We start from the raw sequence: 20,272 nt of genomic DNA on the forward strand, positions 1-20,272 counted from the left end.
TAATCTATTAGAGGTAAGAAAAATGAATACTTTCAATGGTAAATGTTTCTTTCTGGCTGACTCCACCTGACTGTGACATCCAACCACATCCATCAACCTTCTCTGGTTTTCTCCAGCTCTAACATTCTTGGTCAGACATCTGCACCTCCTCCCTGACTTCACCTCCAGACTCTAACGGTTACTTCTACTTTTGCACACATCATATTCATGAAGCTGCTCAGTGGAGTGTGAACGGCTGTGGGTGTGTTGTCATGGTGTCTGAGCCACGGCTGAAAGTTGGCAGAATCTCACACACAGACGTACGACGGCATCTCCGTCCAACCAGAGACAATAACAATCAGAGTGTCAATCAGAGTGTCAACGGTTCTACAGCAGCAGGGAGACAGAAGATGATACTGCACTGTGGCCATGGCTGGGTGTGTGTGTGTTTCTGCACCTCAAACCACACACCTATATAGTAACATTAATAATAATAATGCTGTAATACTATAACATATGTTATTAACATATTATTGTTGTTATCATTATTATTATTATTATTATTATAGTTAGAAAGATGGATGGAGTACAACCTGTGAGATAAAATCTCAACTATTCTAAACAAAAAACATATTTGACCAAATGTTGTGGAAACATAAATATTAAAATAAAACATAAAGTGAACTGTTAAAAGTGCATAACTATTCGTTCGTAAATATAATTCCCAAATAAAGAATAAAAAGCAGAGGCGTGGGAGTAAATCACTGCGACTGTATGTCAGTGATTTTAGAACATTGTTAGTCATAAGTCACTGGAGACAAAAATGAAAATAAAGCAAAAGAAAAAAATAAACCTCAATCAATGAGGGAACGTCCTAGATGTGATTGGTCATTGAGCAGCTTCACCTGCAGGAATGTGGATCAAACAGAACCACAGTGTTCAGTTAGAGGAAAAGAAGGAGATGAGTTCTTATCTCATTTCCTTTGTTGAACTCTGTAGAATGTATAAGTGAAAGTCTAACACATTCAGTCGTTGCTATGAATTCAACATAAAGACAATCTTAAAAAATAATTAAAATTTAAATGATTTGACTCTGGCCTGCTGCAGGGAAAACTGACATGACTGGAGATGTTATTGATCCACATCAGGAAAATGAACATGTAGTTTCTGTGCCTATTTCTTTTTAATGGGACACATGAACAGAGAAAATGAACAATAAATAATTCCTAAAAAGTAAGAAAATGTTCAAACGTTGAACATGAGCAAAAATGACTACTGTCCACAGAGCAAGTCAAACACAAAGTGAGTGAGGTCTTAAAAACCTTCCAAACCTGCACCGAAACCTCAAAAACCCAACAAACCAGGCTGGGTCAGAGAAATGCTCCCTAACACTCAGATCTACCTAGTGGACATCGTCCCTCCCTCATAGGGGGCCTCGAAGCCTCCCCAGTGATGCGTTTACGTACCTTCTTGTGTCTCTCTTTGAAAGGCAGCGCAGGCCACGGCATCTGCTGCAGGAAGTCCTGCCAGTGTTTCTGCTCCTGGTCGGAGGAGATGAAGACCACCTCCAGCTGCTCCCGGTGCTCGGAGCTCTTCTTGAAGCGGCTGTAGAACTCACACAGGCTACCGTTGAACTGCTGACATGGTGCGTTCAGGCTGCAGCCGAAAAAGAGCCCGAGCAGCGACACTCTGGAGCCCAGGGAGCTAACGTCCACCTCGGCTTTCTCACTGTTGACGAGCCGCTCCCCGAGCAGACCCTCCAGGAACTCAGACATGACGAAGCCCGGCGACGGAGACACTTCCGTAGGAAAAAAAAGAAGAAAAAGAGGCCGGGCGGAGGGGTTTGAATCCTGGATCTGGACGTGCGCGAGGACCCGCCGCGGAGACACTTCCTCCACCTCTTCCACCTCCAACGACGGAGAGATTTTCACTCACACTCACAAACACACTGACACACACTGACACTCTCTCCAGCTGCTGCTGCTCTGTCGTGCCTGTGTGTGTACGTGCCTGTGTGGGTGCGGGTGTGCTGCTTAAAGAAACAGACCGTCAGAGGCGATCACTTTCAGGAACAGAGACATCCAGTGGAAGGACTGCAATACTGACACAGTCTAGTTGCACTTTTAATCATACACTTAAATCAGTGGCGTATCCTTCATGTCTCACATAGGCCTGGTGCCCTGCCTAAATGAGTTCATATCTCAATGACGTCATTATCTCTTTAGAAACCATCCATAATATGCATCCACGACGTTGCCATAATAACGTTATTACTAAAGCAACAAAGCCACGAAGCAAAATTCAGCAACAGAGAGACATAATGTATACCAAAAAGCATCAATATCAAAAAATAAGACAATTACATTATTATTAAAAACACAAAATGCATTTTACTAACCAAAAACGTCTGATTAGTTCTTCACAAGATCCATTCTTCTCTCGTTCCTTAACATTAGTTCAATTACTCCGCAGATTATCCGTACGCTCCAGTTCTAACACAAAGTCTTTTTCTATCCCCATCCCCTCTAATGTCAAAAATCCCGTCTGTCCTGTCGTATTCATGGCGTGAGTTTTAATTCGCTTCAGGCTGATAATGTGGACACAGAGAAAACTACATAATCGATAGGTAGTTTGTTTGATTCGAGACTGTGTGTTCTCTGGCCAGCCAATCAAATCACTCAAATCACCAACGCCACTCTGGGCCAGCTAGAAGGCCTTACTACGCCAGCTCAATGCCAACTCAGAATTGATTGGTTAAAACAACCTCAGTGCCATTCATATTCGGCTCCCGGCGCTTTAAGACTTTGAGGCTTTTTGGGTTAAAAACAAACAAACAAACAACAAAAATTATACGCAACTGGGAGAAAAACCAGAGAAAACCAGAATAAATGAATAGAACAGAATACTCTGTATTGTTTTATAATAGTTCGTGATAAATATTGAAAAATAAGTTCTTATACTGTTTAGACCAGCAGAGAAGGCTTTGCTGACCTTGATGGCCACTAACTTTAATGATATATATATTTTAAAGTATTATTGAAGAATTGTTATAATACATTGCTGCATAATAGTGATGATTTCTGTTGTCATTATGGCGTCATTAAGATGTGGATTTATTCACACGGTGCTAACTACACTGACAAAATCCCTCCTCTCTTTCCTTGTGCACTCAGCAGAAGTAGCGGACACAGATAAAACTTTTTTTTTTTGCGCGTGCATGTCGCCAGCTGCAGTTTGCTCCATTCAATACTGTGTCAATTCACCATCGAATCAAATCACTCAAATCGCCAACTCTGATTGGTTGAACAAAATCTCTGAAGGCAAATGTTTTGACTGTGGCAACACGTGATGACAGAAAAAATATTGGATAAAAAAAACATCTACAATACATATACACGACTGGAAGCAGCGCAAACAAGAAAAAAAAAGATAAGAAACAACAACTATAACATAATGAGAAAAGCCTATTTGGAATGATTTCGTAAATATTCCTGAACGGTACACTGCTTAATTCATTCGCTTATGATTAATCCTTGGTGGAGCTAATCAGGCAGTATCTCTTGTGTGTAATTAGTACATCGATTCGACTGTACGCTATTTATAAAGCGAGTCAACTGAAGTGTGCAGTACTGTGTACTGTCGATATTGTACACAGTTTTTTTTGTAAGCAGTCTTACGTACACGCTTATAAAGAGACAGAGTCAACCACAGGCTTTTCCTCTTAAAACTTTGTTCTTAACTTTTGGGATTATTTGTTGATAGTTCATCTGTGACATAACACTGCCATCTAGCGACACAATGTCACTTCAAGTTTAAAAAGTTTTGTTAAGCAACTGGACGTGAATTTTCTAAGAAGGTGTTTCACCTCTAATCCAAGAGGCTTCTTCAGTTCTAACTGGTGGCGGGGAGTACAGCAGACGAATACTGAATCTTTTGGGTATTGTTCCTAAAAGTGCTTTGTATGTGGGTGATAGGTTGTGTCTGAGTCCACCTCCTCTGGTGAGTGATGGTTTTTCCAGGTTGACAAAAATGGCTTCTTTTACCCCTCTCTCAAACCATCTGTCTTCCTTGGCCAAAATGTGCACATTGTTGTCCTCAAAGGAGTGTGTTTCGTCCTTGAGAACAGCTGAGTCCTGTCCTGAGGAGTTGGCCCTCCTGTGCTGGGCCATGTACCTGTGTAGCGGTTGTTCAGTCTCCCCAATGTACAGGTCCGTACACTCCTCACTGCACTGAATGGCATTAACCGCATTGTCCAGCTTGTTCCTTGGAGTCTTGTCTTTGGGATAAACCAGTTCTTGTCTTAGGGTGTTACCAGGTTTGAAATGTACGGGGATCTGGTGTTGGTTAAAAATCCTCCAAAACATTTCCGAAACTCCTAAAATGTATGGAATGACGACATCCCCCTCCTCCTGTTCCCCCCCTCTTTGTGGGAGTCACTTCACTTTCACTGTCACTTCACGGGTAAAAGATCGAAATGCCGTATTATTTGCTAGGTTGTTCACCTGTTATCTCGGACTCCGTGACATACTGTAAAACTTCAGGCATCTACATACGGGCTCCGGAAACTATCACTGCAGCACAACGGGAAATCAATTAATGCATGATAACGACAATATGTTCGTTATCTTTTACAATTATACACACAACACACCTCGGATGACACACAAACACATGAAGGAGGAGCCACTAAGAGTAAACTCAGTTGGCAGATGCCAAAGTGTCTGATTAGACAGAACCTTCCATAAGGAACGCGTCGCTGAAGAAGAACACAACACATGAGAAGATAAAGAAGAAGAAGAAGAAAAACAACAATAAGAAGTAAGAAGTTCCTCACTATGATCAGTCGGGGTCAAACTCCACTTATTTCTCCTTCTTCTATCACGAGCGGTTCTTTGATGCGATGGTTCCGTGGTTTGGTTCCTGTCGGATACACGACTGAAGTTAAAGAAGTATGGAAACTGGCCACACCAGCAGTATGTCACTCACTCATCTTCTCAACAAAAACATCTGTCTCATTGTAAAGTTCTTTAACTAACCGACCGCGTGTTTCTCCCAGTTGTTTACCCACATGATGCTATTGCTGATGGGTTTCGTCAGCACGGTTTTCTGTGGACACCTGGGGAAAGTCCAGCTCGCCGCAGTGTCTCTGGCCACAGGAGTAAGAACAGTATTATTGTAGCATGTGATATATATATATCTATATATACAGAGATTTTAACATCACACCTCTGGATGTTAATTTGGTCTAAACACATTTTAAAGCTCCTCTGCTCCTTATGACCAAACCCCGCTAATTGTGATAGGTGCAGCTGAGCCGCGTGTTTGTTACTAACAGTTATTTTACTGTTACGACAAATTCTGTTAGTTCAGAATCAGTTATTCACCTCAATGTTAGCTAACTGTCCACTTAACATCAGAGAACATAAGAAGAAAAACTGAAAGTTTTAGCTCTTGTGACATGTTAATCAATAGTTTGCTTTGTGCACACAAACAAACTCATTGTACTCATTGTCAAATGTATTAATGTTTAACATAAACATACAAAAGTTTATATGAGATAAACAAAACATGTAATCCTAATCCTGTTGTTGGTGTTCTCAGATTGTTAATACGATGGGAGTATCTGTGGGCATTGGGATGGCATCAGCGTGTGACACCCTGTTTTCCCAGGTGGGCCACAACCCAAGCACACCCAGGGTTTGATCAGAAACACTTATAGAACACGACCTGACTCTATTTTCCAGACCTTCGGCGGAGGGAACCTCCTGAGGGTGGGGGTGATTCTGCAGCGAGCCGTCCTCATCCTGCTGCTCACCTGTTTCCCCTGCTGGGCCGTGGTCATCAACACTGAACCCATTCTGCTCCTGTTCCATCAGGAACCAGAGGTGGCCCGGTCAGTCGGCTGCTCCTAAAGGGATTTTTTATCACTTAGTGATTTTTTTGCAGAGGTGTTCAAAAGGGGGTCCACAACATGGGTCTGTGGGTGTATTGATGTGGTGTTGTACATTTCCCCTAAAAAAGAAAAAAAAATTACATGTGTCTTATAACATTTCACGGACTGTGTTTGCGTCTGTGATGATGTCATCGCTCTGTTAAACACACTGACCTTCTCATGGTTTGTCTCGGTTCTAGGTTGTCTCACGAGTATGTGAAGATTTTTATGCCAGCACTTCCTGTGAGTATCCATACATGTAATGATACACTGTATATGTAATTCTATACAGTAGAACATAGGGATGCTCAATCCTCACTGCTGTGGTGTGTTCTTTCTACAGGCTACTTTTATGCATACTTTATTAATTAAGTACCTGCAAAACCAGGTGAGACCAGAGACTGATGATGGTTCTCAGAACGTTCCTGCTGTGACATCAGCACACTTCAGGTCTGACTGTACTGAAAACTGCCTCTCTGACTTCCAGGGCATCGTCTGGCCACCGGTCATCAATGGCTTGCTGGTCAATCTCCTCAACGCCCTCCTAAACTACATTTTCCTCTTTGTCTTCCATCTAGGAGTGGCGTGAGTAACGGTTCTGACCTGTCTGTGATCCCTGAGCCAGAGTTATGCAAAGATTGTCACAGAACAAAGTGTTGTTCTTTTACAGTGGTTCTGCTGCTGCCAACTTGATTTCTGAGATCTCCATGCCTGGAATTCTCTACACTTACATCAGATGGAAAGGTCTCCATAAGGCCACCTGGGGAGGTAAGAACTGCCTGGAGGTTTGAAGGGGTTTGACATGTTTATACACGGATGTTAAGCTGGGTTTGTCACAGGTGAAGATCAATGGTTATTCAGAGGGGTGAGGGTGTGAGCAGGTTTTTCCTGTAGCCTTCAAGTCGTTGAATACACAGCGGATCATTCTTTGATCCAGACTTAGCAAGTCGTTGAATACACAGCGGATCATTTTTTGATCCAGACTTTTTTTTTTTTTCTGAAAATGTTTTTGGAGATTGTGCTGGTGCAGCCGCACTGCTGGAAATACTCATCAACTTCAGTTGATGTTCAGCCTGGTTCTGATCAACAGGTTGGTCCAAAGAGTGTCTGGAGGACTGGGGCTCGTTTGCCAAGCTGGCCATTCCCGGTCTTGTAATGATGTGTGTGGAGTGGTGGACCTATGAGCTTGGAGGATTCCTGGCAGGTGACAACCAAACCACTAGGCCTAGTCTAACCAGTTTGTAGATTGGACATGACCATGTGTATCACCCGTGTGTGTGTGTGTGTGTCACCTGGACTTTCTCATTTTTCAGGTCTCATCAGTGAAGTTGAACTTGGAGCTCAAGCAACGGTGTACCAGCTATCTACCTTTGCTTTCATGGTGATTTTCCTCATTTTGAATCCATCATCTTTCCCACCTTCAATAGAGTTAATATTTCACTTCTCTTAGTTCCCCATCGGTTTTGCAACAGCCGGCAACGTGAGAGTTGGCTATTTCTTGGGAGCCGGAGAGAAGGATCATGCCAAACGGTCGGCCAAAATGGTCATCTTCTTTGCAGGTGAGTGCAGACACGCAAAGTCATTGAGTCACACCAGGGTTTTATCTGGGTTTCTCCTGAAACTTGATTTCATCCATGGAATTGTTCAAAGTCACTATGGTTACCATGTTCAGTTCCTCAGTCACTTCCTGTTTCCCTTTTCAACTTGTTTGCTAATTTTTCCACTGGACTTTAGCTTTGAATAAGACCTAAAATATAATAAATAACTCTTTCACACACCTACATCCAGCAATACAGGCATGTGTGTTAGACGTCAGTAATATTTAGATGTACACCGGCCATGTGCTGTGTCATGGTTACATGACAGGTCATGTTAATGTTTAACATGTGAAGGTAAATTCTCCTCAACTGTCAGTTCACTTCACGACGCTCCTTGACATCAGGGTGTTTCTTTCAGGCCTGGTATCTCTGCTCTTATCTGTTCTCTTTGGGAGCCTGAAGGATCACATCGCCTATGTTTTCACTAATGACCAGTGAGTATGACACACACATAAACTCAGATCTTCATCCTGACTCAGCCCCAATAGCATGTGTTTGAGCAACCTTCACCTGAGTGTTATCACCTTTCACCCTCTGTCAGTCATTAAGTGAGTAGAAAACGTTAACCTTTGCCCAAACACAAATGAGGTAAACTCACTCATGTTTCCGGTGTGTGTGTGTGTCTGTGTGTATGAAGCTGTGTATATAAACATGTGTGTGTCATGATGTCATTGTAATAAATAATAGATTTAATAGATTAAACTTGTCTGATATATGTTTTTTACCAAGACAAGGTTTCAAACACAACACATACTGATTTTATGTATGTTTTAATCACATACTGATTAAAACGTCAGTATGTGATGAATTAAAGTTCTTCAACACCGCATGGGTCCACACAGACACTGTAGAGGGCAGTGAATATTCAGAACCTGGTTGATTGATGATGACTTTTAGTCGCCATCTGTTTTCTAATTAACCCATAGGAAAGGAGGTAAAGACTGAGCTGACTGACCTCTCAGTTGGTAAAGACTCAGCTGACTGACTTCACTCACTGTGATAATTTATTTGTACTGTTTGTCTGTTCTGTTTCCACAGACAGATCAGACAGAGAGTGGCTGAAGTCATCCCTGTCTATGCTTCACTAATGGTCTTCGATGCCGTCAGTGTGAGTCTATGATTAACATTACATCATCTTACTTACAGCACATGTGATGCTGTGATGGACCAGAGAACTGTCTAGGTTGTGAACCTGCAGCTCCAAGAAGAACTAAGTGGTAGAGGAAGAATGGATGAATGAATAACTCACTCACTAACTCACTGACTGACCTACTGACCGACCAGCCCCTCACTGACCGACTGACCAATGAACTGTCATCAGGTTCATTTATCTCCTCCATCTGACCGTTTCAGGCTGCTTCATCTGGTGTCATACGTGGAGCTGGTAAACAGAAAATCGGTGCTGTATGTAACATTCTAGGATATTACGGTGTTGGTTTACCCGTTGGTCTTCCTCTGATGTTTTCAGCCAAGTTAGGGATCAAAGGTGAATTTCACAAAAAGGACGTTTCAGTATTTCCTCTGCTCCTCCTGCAGATGATATATGTTTCTCTAACGACCTTTGTCTTTTTTCAGGTTTGTGGGTCGGCCTGCTCACCTGTGTGTTTCTGCAGTCCTCTGTTCTGGTTCTGTTCCTGGTCAGGATGGACTGGGGTACAGCTATGATGGAGGTCAGATTTTCTGCTGACAGATGTTTCTGCTTCTTTATCAAATGATTCCTCACTTTTATTTTTTATCACCAACAGGCTAAATGCAGAGCAGGACTCTACCCCAGCCACACAGTCACCAGTAAGGGGCGCTGTAAAGAAACTACAACTACACATCAGGCACTCAGTGAAAACATGGTTATCAGTGGAGATACAGGAAAAATGGTTTCAGCTTAGTGAAAAGACTGAAGCTACAGTAACAGATCAGAAAAAGGTTGGATGATTCAGGACAAAGAGCTGGATCTAAAAAGACAACTTCCGAAGTCCAAAGAGTGTCTAGCTGGACCTCATTGTCAAACACAAGTGCCAAGTTGGAAAACCGTGATGTTAGCAATTACTGTCACAGATTTTGGATTATTCCCACTGGCAGCCATGTTTTCACTGTCTTAACCTGGTATTAGTTTCCTGAACTGAAAAGCTTCAATATTCATCAGTAGTACAGTAGCAGAGAATTCACACACATGCCCCTGTGTTATCCAGGCCTATGTGTAGAAGATAGTGCTAACTCACCAAAACAGTTGGACACGGTGGAGCTGATGGATGTTGTGCTGCAATCCAGCATAAAGAGGCAAAAGAAGCAGCAGGAGCAGGAGCAGCAGAGCAGCAGGAGCAGCAGCAGCAGGAGCAGCAGCAGCAGCAGGAGCAGGAGCAGCAGCAGCAACCTCTCAGAACACTGATCTTGAGACGAGGCATGGTTCTGGTCGTCATGGTCCTCATCCTGGCTTTTGGAATCACCATAAATGTTGTGGTCACTCACTCTGTCACATGATCATCATGATCAAGTGGAGCAGAGGTTTGGGCAATGTGATGCTGAGTGAGGTGCAGGACCTGAGAGCAGGACAGGAGAGACGAAGACAAAGACAGAAAAAGCACAGCTGGGTTGTTTGAAAAGGCCAAAGGTCACATCGACAGGTGTATTTGTCAGAATAAAAGCACAGGTTGTTATTCTGCTTGTGTCCTTCACCTTATTTCCTTCATCCATTAGCAGCATACCTGCGGTACATTCATGTGCCAATAGGAGGCGCTGAGAAAAACAAGTTTATGCTCACGGGTAATTACAGACGATATCGGCCGAATTATATCATCGTCCCGATATTAGCATAATTATGTAATATCTGTAAAAATCATTATCAGTTTCTCCTCTGATAATGAAAACCTGATAACAATGCCTGGGTTTTGCCAAACGGCTGCATAGATCGGTATCAGAAAGTGTTTACTTAATATTGGCATGTAGGATATCGGCAAAAAGTTAATATCGGGCATCCCTAATAATTACTGATACAGAGACTGTGTACCCTGTGAGAGACTGTGTGGTTCAACTGTAAATCACAGGGGCTCAAGGGCATTGGCTTATCAACCAAAAGTCCCATAATATTTAGCAATCTTTACAAAAAATAGTAAAACCAACTAAATGTTAGCCAAGTAATAGTTTAAAATTAGCAAGAATAAAATGAAAGTCCTTAAATATGGGTATAGATATATCTTAAAGTAAGTTGAATAAAAGATTAAAATTAGAAAAATCTTTGTGAAAACGTTACTTAAAAGAAGGTAATGAAAATAGGGGATACGTTGACCAAGTATTAGTACTGTAGTTTTGTTTCCTCACAAATAAATAAAGCTTACTTGTTAAAAATGAAAAATATCAAGAATTATTATTAATAACAATCATGTGTCCATGGTATTGGTTCTCAAAATATTAACATTATTCTCACAAGGGTTTGATTTCACAAACTTTATTTCTCATTCTTCAAAATGGAGGCTCTGATAGTCTGTCAGTGGTATTTATTAGTTTACTCTTAACTCACGCGTGGATCAGATCACGTGACCGACACGTCAACCGTCCCGGCTGCGGCTCCTTTAAATCATCAAGAAGTGAAAGCACCAACAGTGGAAACTTGACAACAGACGAGGTAAGTTGTTTACTATTAGTTCTCTGTCCTGACGTGACAAAAACAACAATATCTCTGACATTTTCTCACGGTTACTTTTTTATTCTTTATTCGAAAACGCAGGAATAAAACCATATCCGTCTGTGACGTCAGCTCCACCAAACCAGCGACTGTATATGTCTATTTTTACACTCCTTCGGTGTCGCCACAAGAACTCTCCTCAGACTAGTCATGAATCTGTCCAATCACATAGATAGTCACAAGAATATCCGTTTTTTTACCTTTCCTTTCATCCCTTGATAAGAATTCTCAGCTCAGTGTTGCCCCGCGTACGATAATTATCGTAACTGTATGTATCAGGACAGAACTGATGTAAATTGTACACTCAGAGACAGTTTCAGTCTAATTAGTTTTGAAAAAGGAAATTTAGTGTGTGTGTGACAGCAGCTGGACACCTCAGTGTAATAACACTGTACTGTGTCACTTATACACACGGTCCAGCAGGTGGCGTCAAACAGCCATGACCTCCCCGGAGATCGACTGTCTGTCCTGGGGCCTCATGAAGGTAAAGGGGTGTTCCTCCAGCTACAAGGACTGTAAGGTGTGGCCTGGAGGTAGCAGGACCTGGGACTGGAGAGAGACTGGAACCAACGTGAGTCCCACACACACATGACGCACACACGTCACAAACAGATTTTTCTACTCCTTTTTTCCATTCCAGCACCACCCAGGAGTGCAGCCTGCTGATGTGGAGGAGGTTCTGAAGAAGGGCATTGAGCAGCTGGTGATTGGCCGAGGGATGAGTGAAGCTCTGCAGGTATCACACTGACACTAGGTGTGTGACACAAGTACTTCCTGTTTAGAAACATGCTGGTTGTTATGTCCTGCTGATTGACTGGAGTTGACTTCACTCCAACATCTGGATCCAGAACAGGTCAAAGTTTTAGTTTTGAGAGCGGTGATGGACTTTATTCTCTTCTCCTCTCCTTTCATTTCATGACCTCTCATCTCATTTTTCCCTGCTCCTCTAAGCCCTCTCTCCCCCTCTCCCCAGGTCCCTCCCTCCACCCTGGACTACGTGGAGCGGGCAGGCGTCAGTGTCACAGTCCTGCAGACAGAGAAGGCTGTAGCTGAGTACAATAGACTTGTCAGACAGGGGGCCAAGGTAGGAGGAGTCTTCCACTCCACCTGCTGATACTGCTCCTTTTTGTCGCTGCACCACCTGCAGCTCACAGGGAGGTGAAGCAGAAGCTGCTCGGTGACAGAAAGATATTTTGGGTGAAAAGTGAAGAATTCATCCATCCAAAGGTGTTTACAAAAGAAGACTTTTGACTGGTGTGGTTGGAGTCTGACTGGACATGTGATTGGACTGAGTCTTTAATAAACAGGGCGTTGAACTGTTATCAGTGTTTTTGGTTCTGAGTGTTGATGTGTAAACACAGGATTTTATCACCACTAACTCATGGACCCTGGTGCGACCCCTGTTCTTTCATGGTGACCTTATCTGGAAGTTCAAACCTCATCATGATGTAAATGATTATCATCAGAAATCAAACTTCACCAGTGGGTCACATCTGTCTTTATGAAAAAAAAAAACTAAAGTAAAAAGTACAAGCACAGAGACGTGAGGAGTAACAGCACCTCCTCAGTGTGACTGCTCTCCTCTTCCTGTCAGCAGTCTTCATCGTCGGGCAGGTTTAGGCATGATGAAAACTTTGACTGCTTTACTCAACTCGATGGTTCCTTCAACAGCGGCCTCTGATGGTGGTACACTGTCCATGCTTTCACTCCACTGGTTAACTGCCAAAGATGAGAGCGAGGAAAAGGAGGAGGAGCTATAGGCCAGGAGGAGGCGCACTTCAATCTGAGAAGGTTCTGAAAAAAAAAAAAAAAAGAGACTTTACAACTTTTTTTAAAACACCAAGTGTGTGAGTGTGTGTGTTAAACTCACCTGTCCATGCTGTGTGTGAAAGGTACACTTGTGTGATGAGTCTGTGTCTGTGAGGACCAGGCTTTCTGAAGTCTCCAGGTTTAGGATGGATCACATGACTCTGTCCATCAGGATAAAGAACCTGCAGATGGAACATGACATCAAAACATGCATGAACCATTTAAACAGCAGCACAGCACAGGGGACAATGTTCATCTCCACTTGGAGTTATCTCTCTATTTGTCCAGCCATGACCTTGGCTCAGAGGACAAAGACAAACCAGCTGTCTGGACATGTCTCATGAAGATGTTTGAAACCGACCTGGACCTTGACACTCTTCTGAGGATCCTGGATGTGTTCCAGCGTTGCATCAATATCGAGTGCCACCACCAGGCCAGATGTAAAGCGCAGCGGATTGTCAGACTCCCCTGTGGGCTCTATGATGGTGGCTGTGGCCCGGTGGATCTGCTGAGAGGTGAGGAAATGAGAATTCAAACAAGAGAACAGACTTTTCATTGGTGTAAAAACAGCAGTGTTTACGTTTCTTTCCACCTGATTAGGCAGTTGGAGCTGCAGCAGGCCACTCTGTCTGAGCGTGGTCTGCAGGATCTTCACCAGTTCTGCTGGTTTACAGTTCGACAGTCGAGGCATCAGCTCCAGCAGCTTATCCACAAAACTGTCCTGGAGGTGAGGCAACTCTGTCAGGAATAGCCTGGTTCATAGAAAGAGAAAGGGTGCAGAAAGTTCAGCTGAATAAGAAAGAAATGTGGATTTAAAAAAAAGTCAAAACTTCACCTTTGAAAAGAATCAATCTCCTGTAAAAACTTTTCACAGCTGCTCATCAGAAGATCCAACCTGAGGACAAGAGAAACAGGTACTTAGACCTGAACTGATCTGTGGTCCACCTCCAGTGAAAGCTGCATGTGTGTGTGTGTGAACCACTGACCCCTGTTTAGTGCGTGCCGTCAGGATGAGCTGCAGAGCTTTGGCCTGTAAACGGACATGATGTATAGAGGCCACCTGTCTGTTCTCCAAACCACTGTACAGAAACTCCAGCTTATATGTTTCCTCCAAGATCTACACACACACACACAAACACAGACTGAGAGTTAAATCACACCACCTGCTGATGTAAGTGTGGTACGGTCGGAGAGGACTGACCTGCTGAGCTGCTGCTGTTGCAGTGACGTTCTGTTTGAGGCACAGAGGAACAGCCAAGTTCCACAGCTTCTCCTGCAGAGCCTGAGGAGAAATGATTAGGGTCAAAGATCATACAGTAATAGTTGGACCAGAACCACATAGTGGAGATCTCACCAATGTCTCACAGTTCTAGAACCTTGAGTACCTAGAGTTGATGATTCAATTGATTGGAGGGCTTGAGGTCCTCGCCTACGACCGCAGCCCCATCTATTTCTCATACATGTGAGGTTCTTTCACAAACACCACAGTAGACACGCACACATGTAGACACTAAAACCCTACCTTCATCAGCAGCAGCTGACAGCGCAGATATGTGGCACAGAAATCAGCAGCTCCAGCCAGTTCAGGTTGCAGTTCTCCAAGTCTCTGCAGGTCTCTGAATGTCAAAGGTCAAATTAGAAAGTAGCTCAGCTACAGTATTGAGGCCACATAAAAAAACTACACAGATCAGATGGATGTAGTTAATGGAGCAGAGGTTCATTAAGGTCAGTAGCAACACAATTGTCTTTTCTTGATCAAATCCTGTAACTCATTCTATTACAGTGTTTTTATTAAACACTCTTTAATAAAACCTAGACCTGAAGGTTATCTCATCAAAAGGCTCTAAACCTTATAGTAAAGTTGAGCAGGTCCTGGGATCCTGGAGCCTCCAGGTTCTGAATGGTGCTGACTCTGTTCAGACTCTGTTGAAGAAAGACCTGAGCTGACTCCACAGAACCTGGACCAGAGCCCGAGTCCACAGAGTCTAGACCATAGACCTGCTTCCTGCCTGGCAGCTGAAACCCATGAGAAGACCAACCCCTGTGTCAACAGTGTTTCTGACTGTAGTCTGCAAAGTCACAGCATCATCAACAACAACAACAACAACAACACTACAGGTCTCACTCTCAGCGGGGGTACGAGGTGGGACAGGCTGTCCCTCAGGTATGCGTAGTGTCTGAAGGTGTGATCGGAGAAGAGTGCTGGCATGGTGGGACATGACGGAGCAGCGTTGAACACCAGAACCAGCACCGCGATGTCTGCAGGACAAGAGTCAGGAAAAAACAAGACACGGTTCCAAAAGACCAGAAGACAACAGTGCTAGAACGTTCTACAAGAGCCGGTTTCAGTTTGAACTGGAATTCGGCTCTTCAGGAAACACTGTAACACTCTGTCCCTGAGTGTGTTGTTGGTTCTAAAGTCTTTCTCTGGTTATTCACTGGACATTATACTGGAAAAAGACACAGTTTATTTTTGATTACTACTATTATTATTGTTATTATCATTATTACTATTCATTATTATTGTCGTTGTTGCTAATATTAATGCTGGGTGGTTAGGATTCAGTGGTAGACTGGGAACAGTATAAGGATGAATGACTTGATCTGTCAGCAGGATACAGGCCGGGTCGTCCATGTCAGGCTCTGGAGTGTCAAAGTACGGGTGTGTGCTGAGCAGCTCAGAAACCAAGGGAAGTACAAGTGTCGGGTGACGAGAACCCAGAAACTTTAGACACCTGAAATCAGAAAAAGGAAATAACATTGCACCACAGACAGTAAGAAAGACAGGCAGACAGACAGTCAGACTCAGAGACAGTCAGTCAGTCCTATCATCTGCAGAGAAACACCAGAGTTACATTTTTAGGTCAGTGTTTATACACAGACAGTCTCTTACTTCCAGACGGAGTTGCGGTCAGTAGGATACTTGTTGAGGTTCTTCAGCAGTTCCAACAGAGCCAGCTGGATACACTCTTTGGTGGAGACGTTGGTGAAACACAGCAGCTCATGGAGAGCTTCTCTGATGTCTCGCGACGAGTCCTGGACACAAAGATTAACTTAATGGTCTGTGGTTCTTTCAGAGAGGCGTGTGCTGGAACCTGGTTCCTTGTGTTTACCTCTAACACAGCCAGCACCGTGTCCAGCTGGTCCTCCCTCAGGGTGATGTGTGTGGAGATTTCTCTCAGGGCATGGATGGACTGGAGCCTCACTTCTTCAATCTCATCGTTGAACATGTCCACCAGGAAGTCCAGACACTTTTCTGCAAAGCTTGGAGAGGACCGGGCCAACTGGCACAGGGCGTCCACTGCTGCAATACGGACCTCTGAAAATCAGGAGGGAGTTGGACAACTGTGATACTGACCTGCTGTATATAGAGAAGGGGAGGGTAAACGTCATGGCTGAGTATTTAAATCTTTAAACAGAAGCCTTTGGGAGGTAAATATTAAAAACTATTGATGTACAGTGGACATCATTCTGTCTATCTGTTAAACTGCATTTAGAATTGAATTAAGCTTCACATAAAACGCAGTCAACGCTAACAGATGAACCGCACCAGAAGTCAGCCTGCATGCATGTGGTCCATGCCCCTGGTGTTTTCTATTAAACCCCATGTGTGCCTTCTGTGTGGTTTCCATACCAAACATCTCATCCTCCAGGCCGTGGACAAAAGCCCCACAGGCCCCCGAGGCGATGAGGTTGACCGTGTTCGTGTCCAATTTTTCTTTGGGAGCGTCGTCAGCCCACTTCCTGCCTGAGGAAAACTCTCCTGAAGCAAACAGCTCCTTGGCTCTTTCATGGGCTGTACGCTTCCTCTGGACCAGACCACACAAAGGCAGATTATTAAATGGTTTGTTAGAGTAATCCAGTGGGATTAGTTTAATCAATTACATTTATTATCTGACAAGTCTTTACTCACTCTCAGATCAGACATCAGTTTCTTGTCCAGAGTCTGCTCCAGGAAGTGAGGACTGACCTGCAGCATGGAACCCTGACACCCGTACACACACACACACACACACACACACACACAGACACACACACACAGAGAAAGACACAAACATACGCAGTGTTTTCTCCTGTTTGTTTCCATTTTTTCCCATTTTTATTTCGCTTCCCTCACCAGCGTTTTTCCAGCCTGCACCCGAACCATCCAGGAACCATCACTGACCATGTGACTGATCTTTCCAAATGCATCATCAACCAGTCGAATCTCCTCATTGGATGATGGAATAGGTACAATGCTGATTGGAGGAAGAAACTGGTCAGAGCAAAGACTTAACGCAGCATGTTTTGTTTTTTTTAAATAGAACTAAACAACAGTAGCAGCACACTGACGACAGACAACTGTGTCCTCCCACCTTTCTGGATACAGCTGACTCAGCACCCAAACCATCTGAACAGCTGCAGAACGAACTTGCTCATAGTCATCTGACAGCAGCCTGCAGGCCTGAGGACATGGGAAAGCAAAGCACCAGAGATGGTTCACACTGAGACAAATGACATTTCCCATGATGCCACTGTATGTTACCGTAGTGTAAACACAACAAGTGTTTTCATTCAGACACTTCTCAGACCAAATGAAGATCATGTGACCTCAAATTGTTTATCGTTGGACATGTTGAACCCTGGGTCTAACTTCAGAACTCACCCTGTCACAGTTGAACTCAAACTAAAGATTCCAGACTAAACTCTCTGGGCTTTTCTAGCACATGTGTGAAAAATAATTCAATAGGAGCTGGTACCTGATCATATATGATCTGCTGGATCTTCATTCCTCTCTCATGGAGCTGCAGCTGATTTAAAAAATGTATAGCACACAACAGAACAAAGAGAATAATATATTTAAAAAAGTTTATATATTATATTATGGACAGTGTTTTGTCCACTGAGGCAATGATAGTTTCATTGTTAGTTTTAGGAATTCAAATGTGCTACCATGGCTTTAATGGCTGCAGTACGAACTCTAGGGTCCTGGTCTCCAAAGTAATCACTGATGATGGTCTGAACATCTCTCTGTGCTCCTGGAAATCAACCAGAGTGAAAAATATTAAAAGTCACGTCACAAGTCGGTGGACAACAACAACAACAACAACAACTGAAATCAAGGGTGTAGTTTATGAACAGGCAAAGCTTTGTGTTAAACCTGCTCCTCTTCATTCTGCTGCTCTCTCAGTGACCAGTGGTTTACAGCACCACCTCACACCAAACCACAGCTGCAGTCAACTCACATCAAATGTGTCCTACATTCTAGGTCTTTAAATAGTCTCCACACCTGTGTGCCTCAGTGTTCCTACTCCATCACTGTCCTTGTTGAGAGGAGTGTCCACCAGACCAAGACAGCCAAGGAGCTGGAGGCACTTGTTCCTCACCCCAAAGTAGGAATCAGACAAGTGCTTTAAAGAAGAACCACACACCAAGAGTTACAGATTTCTGAAGAACTTTGTGTTTGTGAGTGTGTCTGTGTGTGTGTTACCTTGCAGGCCACCTCTACTAGCATCTGTCTGACTGAAGGACTCTCAGGAAGTTGTGAACCAATGACCAGCAGAGTGTCCAGTAGCTGAGCGAGAACCTGATGCGACTCTGCAGAGCCAGAGAGAGACAGAGAGAACTTAAAGATCTCTACAAACATCCTTTAAGAAAATGCAATTGTTTAGATGATACTGGAATAGGTGGCATGACTTTAAGAAATTGTATTTTCATTACAAAAATCCTTAAAATAGTTTCAATGAAAATATAAGAAAATATTTACATAAACAATCTGAATAACGCTACAAACAAACACCAGTATTTTTCATGCAGATGAGAAGAGATTCTGAAAGTGAACAAAATAAATTGTGATTAATCTCACTTTCATTGACCAGTGTGTTGATGGCATCGTCCACAATGCAATCAGGACTGAAACCCTGGGTTTTTGACAGAAGACCCAGCAGAGAGGCGATCTTTAATCTCACAGAGTTGTCTGTCTCCTAAAAGAAGAAGAAGAATACCATCATCAACACAATCATTATTATGCAATCATAATTGCAAAAATATCTTACATCTCAGAAATACACTTGGATTAAAAACATTAAAGATCTCTATGGATCAGTCTTTAGTTTATTCCATAGCTCTCTGTATGTATTCACCTTATAGTAATACTCCAACAGGATCCTAACCACACCCTCCACGCTCTCTGCCTCTACAGGCTTGCGTGCGAACTGCAGCAGGTACTGTAACGCATCAGTGGAGTTGGTAGTTTTACAGAGATCAATATGCAGAGCTGCAGATTTGCTGGGTTTGGACAGCCGCAGCTTCTTGGCTGGAGCTTCTTCATGATGGATCTGTAAGAAGGGAATGTCTAGAATTTAAAACCTTGAAACAAAAATGTGTTGGACAAAAAGCTTCAATGATTATTCTTTGGCATTCATGTGCATTAAAACTGAAATCACCAATCAGTCTGTGTTACCTGTCAGCAAAAATATATAATTTATTTGTACGTTATGTAGTTTAAATTGTTTTTTTTATAAAGTAAGTTCAATTGAATGAACTTATTTAACTAATTATAAAGATTTGATTGGCATAATATTTGGTAACATTTTCTATTTCAGTTGAAAGGGGCTGTTCACACCGTTAGAGGTTTTGCGCATAATAAAATGTCCTCCTAAATACAAATAGGAGAACATTTTATTATACACAAAACCTCTAACTGTAGCTGTAGACTAAATGAAAAGGGTAAATATCTGACAATTACTAAAGAGTTCGTGTATTTATTTGTTTGTTTATTTTTGGTTTAAAATGTTAGCAGAGTAGAACTCAACCAAACCAACAAACATACTTTAATAAACATGAATAGATAAGCTGTGTTAAAGACAAAATTAAATAAACGGTAAGAATCTGTCTTAGCGCCTTGTGTCAGTTAGCATTTAGCAGCAGCAAACTGATGACAAAGTATCAGTTTGTAAAACATCGCGGACACCTTCAGTTAAACTCCACAGAGAACACATGCAGCAGTGATCAGATAAAAACACGAGTCTACCTGAACAACTTTAGAAAACTCCTCATAAACACGCCTTTTTAGGTGGGCTGCCATGTTCACGGTAAGATATTTAGCTTGGCTGCATGAAACACCATTATTCTGTACCAGCGCTGTGCAAGCAGCTACTTCCTGTCTCTGGTGTTATGGTGAATGCTGTGACGCATTCACGTACCGCAACGAAGCTCGAATAAAACCAACTATACATGATGCGTGTTAAACTGTATTATAATTCAAATATTAAGTTATGTATTTTACAATATATTTCA

The 20,272-nt window shown here is 42.8% G+C and overlaps 4 protein-coding genes and 1 long non-coding RNA gene across 9 annotated transcripts in view; 3 read left to right on the plus strand and 2 right to left on the minus strand.

The window, feature by feature from the left end:
- The window catches only part of nxn (nucleoredoxin), a 21,931-nt gene extending 19,230 nt beyond the window's left edge, over positions 1–2,701 (minus strand). The window contains exon 1 of one of the 2 annotated variants that reach the window (XM_025054937.1): positions 2,378–2,701. Coding sequence is in view for 1 of the 2 variants with exons in the window: in XM_008309472.3 (XP_008307694.1) it covers positions 1,446–1,754 (309 nt within the window). In the remaining variant the exon portion in view is untranslated. Of the gene's footprint in view, positions 1–1,445; positions 2,004–2,377 lie in introns of those variants that run through there. The other variant, XM_008309472.3, reaches the window with a different exon arrangement.
- Positions 2,702–4,186: 1,485 nt separating this feature from the next.
- On the plus strand, positions 4,187–10,160 carry LOC103378314 (multidrug and toxin extrusion protein 1-like). The gene is made up of 17 exons (XM_025055270.1): positions 4,187–4,952; positions 5,036–5,137; positions 5,581–5,649; positions 5,724–5,872; positions 6,112–6,154; positions 6,255–6,299; positions 6,399–6,496; positions 6,582–6,679; positions 7,002–7,115; positions 7,225–7,292; positions 7,362–7,470; positions 7,868–7,943; positions 8,548–8,617; positions 8,863–8,995; positions 9,085–9,179; positions 9,255–9,297; positions 9,696–10,160. Exons 1-17 carry the CDS (start codon positions 4,815–4,817, stop codon positions 9,890–9,892), a joined length of 1,647 nt encoding a protein of 548 aa, XP_024911038.1. The 5' UTR covers positions 4,187–4,814; the 3' UTR covers positions 9,893–10,160.
- A 792-nt stretch (positions 10,161–10,952) lies between these two features.
- aamdc (adipogenesis associated, Mth938 domain containing) lies at positions 10,953–12,507 on the plus strand. Of its 3 annotated transcripts, none has more exons than XM_008309468.3 (4): positions 10,953–11,125; positions 11,609–11,756; positions 11,826–11,921; positions 12,159–12,507. In XM_008309468.3, exons 2-4 carry the CDS (start codon positions 11,625–11,627, stop codon positions 12,297–12,299), a joined length of 369 nt encoding a protein of 122 aa, XP_008307690.1. In that variant the 5' UTR covers positions 10,953–11,125; positions 11,609–11,624; the 3' UTR covers positions 12,300–12,507. The 3 variants fall into 3 exon arrangements, with proteins under 3 accessions (XP_008307690.1, XP_008307689.1, XP_024910801.1); XM_008309467.3 differs by having other exon boundaries at positions 10,954–11,125; positions 11,606–11,756; XM_025055033.1 differs by lacking the exon at positions 10,953–11,125 and having other exon boundaries at positions 11,132–11,756.
- Positions 12,508–12,667: 160 nt separating this feature from the next.
- ints4 (integrator complex subunit 4) lies at positions 12,668–20,164 on the minus strand. Of its 2 annotated transcripts, none has more exons than XM_008309471.3 (24): positions 20,007–20,164; positions 19,117–19,311; positions 18,840–18,957; positions 18,465–18,571; positions 18,264–18,384; positions 17,927–18,012; positions 17,734–17,784; positions 17,350–17,438; positions 17,112–17,232; positions 16,908–16,979; positions 16,629–16,803; positions 16,108–16,313; positions 15,888–16,030; positions 15,614–15,729; positions 15,120–15,253; positions 14,844–15,010; positions 14,517–14,610; positions 14,196–14,276; positions 13,981–14,111; positions 13,830–13,889; positions 13,587–13,746; positions 13,356–13,499; positions 13,056–13,176; positions 12,668–12,979 (listed from the first exon to the last, which is right to left on the minus strand). In XM_008309471.3, the coding sequence occupies exons 1-24, from the start codon at positions 20,058–20,060 to the stop codon at positions 12,786–12,788; spliced, it is 2,940 nt and encodes a 979-aa protein (XP_008307693.1). In that variant the 5' UTR covers positions 20,061–20,164; the 3' UTR covers positions 12,668–12,785. The 2 variants fall into 2 exon arrangements, with proteins under 2 accessions (XP_008307693.1, XP_008307692.1); XM_008309470.3 differs by having other exon boundaries at positions 13,356–13,502.
- On the plus strand, positions 16,882–17,434 carry LOC112486936 (uncharacterized). The gene is made up of 3 exons (XR_003049541.1): positions 16,882–16,988; positions 17,115–17,224; positions 17,299–17,434. It is a non-coding gene; the product is annotated as an uncharacterized LOC112486936 (long non-coding RNA).
- Positions 20,165–20,272: the final 108 nt, after the last annotated feature.

This window comes from Cynoglossus semilaevis, chromosome 4 (assembly GCF_000523025.1).
Source record: "Cynoglossus semilaevis isolate Cse_v1.0 chromosome 4, Cse_v1.0, whole genome shotgun sequence".
Taxonomy (NCBI): Eukaryota; Metazoa; Chordata; class Actinopteri; order Pleuronectiformes; family Cynoglossidae; genus Cynoglossus; species Cynoglossus semilaevis.